The 7,054-nt window shown below is 39.0% G+C and overlaps 1 protein-coding gene across 1 annotated transcript; it reads left to right on the top strand.

Moving 5' to 3' along the window:
• Positions 1 to 4,487, top strand: il10ra (interleukin 10 receptor, alpha). The gene is made up of 7 exons (XM_042487433.1): positions 1 to 292; positions 911 to 1,031; positions 1,262 to 1,434; positions 1,555 to 1,700; positions 1,933 to 2,092; positions 2,395 to 2,513; positions 2,736 to 4,487. Exons 1-7 carry the CDS (start codon positions 229 to 231, stop codon positions 3,645 to 3,647), a joined length of 1,695 nt encoding a protein of 564 aa, XP_042343367.1. The 5' UTR covers positions 1 to 228; the 3' UTR covers positions 3,648 to 4,487.
• Positions 4,488 to 7,054: the final 2,567 nt, after the last annotated feature.

Raw genomic sequence — 7,054 nt, 5'->3', positions numbered from 1 at the left:
ATATTATTTCCACAGATGAACAGACACCACATTAGCAAGAGAAGAGCTGCTCCCCCCTCTGACAACATTTATCAACATTTTTATATTGATCTGAACTGTTATACAGACTTGTTTTGGAGGGAAGATGATTCTGCGGGTTGATTTGCTTTGCTGGTGATTGGAATAAGGGATTTTTTGATGGATGGTGTGTGGATTATGACTGAATAACAATATCACCAGGTACCAGACATGGATATGAGCAAAATGACTTCAATTCTTGTCTTCCTGATAATCTACATAAACCGTGCATCAGGTAATTATCAACTTTTTTTAAAACAATATTGTAATTGGCTTTTTCTTTTTCTTTTCAATCTGTATTATTTAATCTTGTTTTGTATTTAAATTATTTTTTTACAGTGTTGAGTTTTGTTTATCAGCATAGAGGTGTTACAGTCATGTGAAATACGTCAGGACATACATTGAAATTCTGGGAAGTCTACTTTTAGAACTACGTCTGCAATAAGGTTTCCATGTAGGCATCAGGAGGGAAATAAAAGAGAATTTTCTAGAACATTCATCACAAAGTTTTCCTGTTCCACTCAGATGATTGAATCCTGCAGTTAGAGTGGAACTAGGTAATACCTTGTTCCCTTTACAAAAAACTCAACGTGTCATTCTCATCAGAGATCCCACAAGTGATTTGCAAGGTCGTCACGCAGACTTCCTTTTCGCTTTAAATAACGATAACAATTCAGCTTTTTTGCAACATATAGATAAGTTAAATGACATAAGTCTGAAATCAAACAGCATCGTGTCTCCTCTCTCTGCCTTATAATAGGTATAAATATATGAATGTATTTTATTTGGGGAAATTTAAATGATCTTTAGTACTAACTGTACATCATAATTCCCCCATTGTGTTCTTTGTCAGGGCTGGACATGCCTCCACCTGCTGACCTGGACGTGAAGATTTTGGATGGTGAAGTAATAGTACTTTGGAAACATCCTGTGAACGCCCCCTCCAACCCCCACTACAATGTACAAATGGCAAAGTATGTTTAAATTCGAGTTTAGAGTAACAATGTACTGTTCACAAACTTCCTATTATTTTGCAATTAAAATTTCACCATTTTCTTTTTTTCCTTTCCTTTTCCTTTACCTTTAACACACTTATTTGAGTCCTTGATACATATAATTTCCTAGGGACTTTTACTGAACTGCTACATATTTAGCTTTTTATCAGTCACTCATTTATTTATCATTTCATGTTTTCTGTCTTCAGGTACAGTGGTGAATGGGGTATCGTGACCAGCTGTACGGGGATCAGTAATACCTACTGTGACATTAGCAGCCTTATATATGACTATACCACTGCTTATAAGGTCAAAGTTCAGCTGGTTGCAGGACATAACGTGTCTGACTGGGTGATCAAGAGGAAATTTCTCCCAAATAAAAGTAAGCATAGCTGTTTATTCCAGTCTGGTCATATAACCATAACTAAAACATTACATTTTATCTGATAAAGTCATGTAGTTACACCACAGGGTATTTTCTTACCTCTCTGTGTTCCTGCAGGCGAACTCCAGCCGCCCTCCTTCACTTTGTGGGCTACTTCCAGCACTCTGAAGGTTTATGTCCACCAAAAACCCATTTTGGAAAAACTCTTTCCTTTTGGGCTCACCTACACCATCTATCTGGAGGAGAGAGGACAAAATAAAAAGGTACAATATGTGAAATAATCTAAGACAGCACCTCAAAAAAATGCTACAAAAATGTCTTTAGTAGAGAAACAAACAAAAAAGTCTTATAATTATAAACCCATTTTACAAAATCTCATCATTAATATTGTACTTTTCTGCCTGAATCAACATCTGCACCTTACTCAGCCTAGGCTGTATAATGTGGACTATACATTGCCTTGAGCTGTGCGGCATTTTGATTTTTCCCCAACAGAATACAACGGCATATCTGATAAATGACAATGGGAGAATCAAGTCTTTCACTTCTCTCCACTGGGGGACGGAGTACTGTGTCAGCATCCAGGTCAGGGGGAATGGAGCAATGTCCATCAGCAATGTGTCCCCTAAACAGTGTCTGGTGCTACCGGAGCAAGGTAAGAAAAACATCATAATGATTTGGACCCCATAAAACTACAGTGTGTCTTCTTTGTTTCTGCATGTTCGATTTCTGTGCTAAACTGAGCTAAATGGTTGCTTGTGGTAGCTTTTTATTTAATTTTGTTTACAAGAACTTGGCTAAGCATGTTTTCTTAAATGTCAATCTCATCTTCTATGACTCAGTTTAAAGTTTGTGAGAAAGGATGATTCTATTGCAATATACAAACTCAAATCTACAACTTTTCACTCATCATACTATTGCTCATATTAAACCCCTACCTGATTTTATTCCTTCCAGAATATTTCATAATTGCTCTGTCATCCCTATCTACTATGGCTGGGCTGGCCACCATTGCTATCATGGCAGCCATCCTCCTGTGTTACCTTAAACGTCCAGAGAAAACACCTGTTGCATTAGTAAGTATATTCAGCTACAGAATACTGGGGAAAATTACAGTTATTCAGACTTGTACTGTTGATGTGGAAAACAAAACCAAAAAATTGGTTGTTTTACTTCCATCTCATTGACATTAGCCTTGCTAAGGTGGTTGAGTTGGTTGTACTAACTTTGTTCCTAAACATGACTTTACAAAACAATAAATAACACAAAAACCATGGTCTTTTCTCTCCTCATCACAGAAATCCCCCGTAAGTGGCTGGCGTCCATTCACTGTTGGAGAGGGGACAATGGAGACTGTTACAGACAAAGGGTGGTTCCTGTCCAGTTACAGAGCAAAAGTGAAAAACTGCATCAAAGACCCAGTGACACATGTTACAGCAATAGAGAACAATGAAGAGGAGGACAGGAGAACCAGCATGGACAGCGGGGTCAGCGTGGAGCCCAACTCGGCCACAAACAGCGGAGGAAGTCCTCCAATGAGACAAGAGGACAGTGGCTGTGGGAGCATCGGAGGACCAGAGAGCTCCACTAGCTGTGAAACAGTTTACCCCCTGCAGGACGACAGGACTGAGGCTGACATAGCCAAGAGGGACGATAGTGGGTTTGAGCTGGGCTGCCAGCTTGATTCTTCTTCTGTAAATCTGGGTGGGCAGGACAATGGACCACTCAAGGGTGCTAATTATCGCAGCCAGGGCCCCTCTGTTGGCCAGATTAATATCTGTGATGAGGAGATGTTTGAACATATGCCTCCAGACTCAATTTTGGCCGAGGTGGTCACAGGTTACAGATCTGGGCCTCAATCATGTATCTGCTCAGGAGCAGGTCAGTGCACCTGGTGCCACAAACAAGGCCACTGCGTAATTGAGGTTAGCAAACAATACAGATCTATATGTATTGACAATGGACTGCTGAGCAGCAAATGTGATTTTGTGGACTCTTACAAAGGGGGGCTTACATTTCCAAGTTATTCAAAAAAGACACAAATGGACACTGTCATGGTGGATGACTTAGACACAACTTTTATACAATTGGGAGAGACTTTCCCTCTGCTAACAGCTCTAGTGTCGCAACCCCTGGTGGAGGGAGGACAGGACTTTAATATGAACAATGTGTCTCTTTCTCTTTGTGACGTCACGCTGAAGACTGAGTGATACGCTGTGGAATGCAACGCTATTTATAAAAATCATGCTGATATAAGCTGCGCTACTGGAGCGATACACTCCTTTTTCAACATCAAAGGTTTTTAATCGTGAAAAAGAAGAATTGGTTTGTATTTGAAGGGAGAGGAGTAGCTCCTGTATTGAAAATCTGTGGAAAACGATGGAGAAAACAGAGCAAAGAAACAGGCTGTTTAGTTAACACAGGAAGGAAACAGAGGTTAGACCACACAGCTGCTGGCTGGTAGCTGTTGGCTGGAGTCTCGGGCACCTCTACAGACAGAGAGCATCAGACCTTACTCAACCCTGCCCCACTGGGTGTACTTACAACTGACTAAAACGCTGCATGCCGGAAGTGAAAGTAGAGTGGGGAGCAATGCAGAGAAACCGTTTGAAAGTTACGTGCTTATGGAGATTCTGCGATTTTTCCCTGCCTCTCACCTCCGCCAACAACTCTAAGTTGGTAACTGACAGTGAAGTTTCTGAAAAGTTTTTCTTTTTCTGACCACTATTAAAGTATTAGACCAATGAAAATACTTGTGAAGCACTTCAGTGTGATATGAAGTGGTGTTGAAAGAGGAGCAAATATCCTTTCCTCACATTCAATGTTTCAGATATTTCACAAAATTGTTTATAACTGTGGGCCTGTCTTTCAGCTATTATCTTGGTTAAGTTATTTAACAGACATGTAAAAAAAAACAAAAAAAAAACTATTTATTCATTGTGTATATTATTGTAAATACTATGTGACTCTGTTGTTCTTCAGGTCATTTAAATAAACCTACCCTCTGGAATGTTCTGCAAATTAAACAATACATTCATAATCACATAAAACTAAAGCGAATGACATGATGTTGATTTCAGAAACCATGACTCAAAGAAACACACACGGCAAATCCTGAGACAGCAGCATGATACCTACTGGGAAAAAAAAAATTACATATCTCCGTGCTGCACTTGGGATCCCCGTATGTAAATTCTGTACAAGAACCAGATCGGTGGTTTCGATGCCACCAAACGGAGAAACAAACACTTCCTCTTTCAGGCTTCCACTCGGTTTGAAAAAGTCCCGCTTTACACTTACAGCAAAGAGAGTATATATTGCCAATGTTGTCAACAGTTTCAGATTATATCAGTAAAATAATAGCTACACATCCGCTGTTAGGTGAAGGCACTTTTTATTGTAATGAAGCACATCTCTGGCAGTGGTAGGAAAACCATGGTGCCTACTGTACTTCTTCACGTACAGCTGAAGTACAGGGGAGGTGAGACAACTTTTGGTTAAATCTAAGTATTGAGAAGATCGAACTGCAAAGTATCACATGTTGCATGTTTTGCAGTACATGTCCACTGATGATCACCAAACTACCAGGTTACTCATTTAGTCTGTGGCACTATAACTTGTGCATATCCAATGATTGGTGACTGCAAGATTTGCAGGAGTTAATGCAGATTGTGTTCACAGTCACGTGACATTTTGGAGGGAGTGCAAATCAACGCAGTTGCAGATACCTCACCAAAAGCTGATTTATCAGACGTGAAACTGGCATCTGTTATCTATCAGGGGGATATCAATGCACAGACAAAAACATTCTACTGCACTGAACTTTTTAAAACCTGATTAAACTAATAAATACTCTCAGTTTAAAAAAATAAAATGAAAAAAACAATAATAATAAGTTAATGGAAGATTAACAAGCAACATTTACAGGGAGTGTTTTGTAGTAACATTGTACCCAAAAGTGGAATTTCTTACCTTTGACTAACAGGTCTGAATTTCCCTCTCATAACTGGGGCACTATGACACCAGACTCAACTTTTTTAAAAAAAAATTCTCTTGCCTATAAGCTTTGACCTCTAGATAATGTACTTTTTTAAACATTGCAGCCCTCTCAGTGGATCATCTGCCATTTATGTTTCTGTGCTAAGAGGGGTCATCTAAATTAACTTCAATCACACTCACCAACTTTTAACCCCTATTTTTGTTTTGTGTACATCTAAGTTGTTTTTGACTGAGAAAGAAGTTGATCTTTATTCACCTTTTGTAGGCAGCTCATATAGGAACAAACATTAGATTCAGAGAAAGAGGTTTTTGGTTAATTGAAAGAAAAACTATGAGACATAGTTCCACCAGCCAAAGAAGTTATCAAGAAGAGGGTAAATATATGACCTTGGAGGGAAGCCTCCTGCAGCTTACAAGAAAAGCGATATGTCTGGTTTCTGTGGTGAGGCTGTTGACATTATGCCTTCGCCTCAAAAGTACTTCTCATCGGCAGAATGTATGCGCGTTTCTCTTTGAAGTGTGCATGTTGGAGTGTGTGGGTGCCTGTTCATATTTGTACCACAAGAAGCCACACCTTTTCAAACTGAGACCATTTTCATGACAAATAACAAGACTTTAAATGTAGAAATTATTATGAACACAGTGGGCATTTTTTTTTTTTTAAGACAAAGAACTTAAATATTGCCCGAAGGCAGTGTCATGGCTCAAAAGCATTAGATTATACAAAGTGATGTAAAAACAACATGGTAAAATCCTTCCTAAGTTTTCAGCTTAAAATTTCCACACAAATTATAGCAGCAAAATGTGCAAAGTAACAGTTAATATACTGGGGGAAAAAAGGTAAACTGTGTGTAGGAGAGTGACAGACGAGTGAACTTGAACTGTCTTGCCAGTTGTCAGAATCAACTGCCACTTAGTCAGCCATCATTTTATGATACCACTGATGGAGAAGGGAGGCGGAGACTTCTTTAAACCGACTTTGCTGTAGATAGAGGAGTCAAACAAACCAAATTAATCCATACAATATTAAGCAATTGTATATGATTTAATTAAACTTTGTATATGAAAGGCCTGCGAGGAAAAAAAAATCACTTACGTGAGCACTTCGTCTTTCAGTGATGGCTCTAAAGAGAAATAAAGGGAAAGCCACTGGATATAAGACAATAGCAAAACAGATTCATCATACTACAGTCTTAATATTGAGTACTGCCCAGTGCAACACATGTAAGCATGCGCTTGCCAGTTTCATAAGCTGAAAGTAATTTAAAGGGTTCACTGGAAATAAGAAAACCATCCAGATAGTTTTGGTTTTACTCATGAATGTTTTGAGATAACTGTCATCAAGAATTATGCCTTCACCCCAATACAGAGGCAGTGAATGAAGTTTGTGGTGCACATAGCACAGAAAAATGTTACATTTAATGAAAAAAATCCAAGGCAACAACTTTAGATTCATTGTCAATTTAACCTTGATAACTCAGACCTCGAAGTCAACATGTATTTCTAAAGCAGCAAGAAGTTCCTCCTGCATAACAAGTGTTCACAGGGGACTCTGGATTATTTAAAGTAACAAGCCTGATCACACATAGCCATCTGCACGGCTCAATACCCCTAGAAG

Source organism: Plectropomus leopardus, chromosome 5, assembly GCF_008729295.1.
Source record: "Plectropomus leopardus isolate mb chromosome 5, YSFRI_Pleo_2.0, whole genome shotgun sequence".
NCBI classification, from domain to species: domain Eukaryota; kingdom Metazoa; phylum Chordata; class Actinopteri; order Perciformes; family Serranidae; genus Plectropomus; species Plectropomus leopardus.
This window is presented reverse-complemented; position numbering and strand designations above follow the sequence as displayed.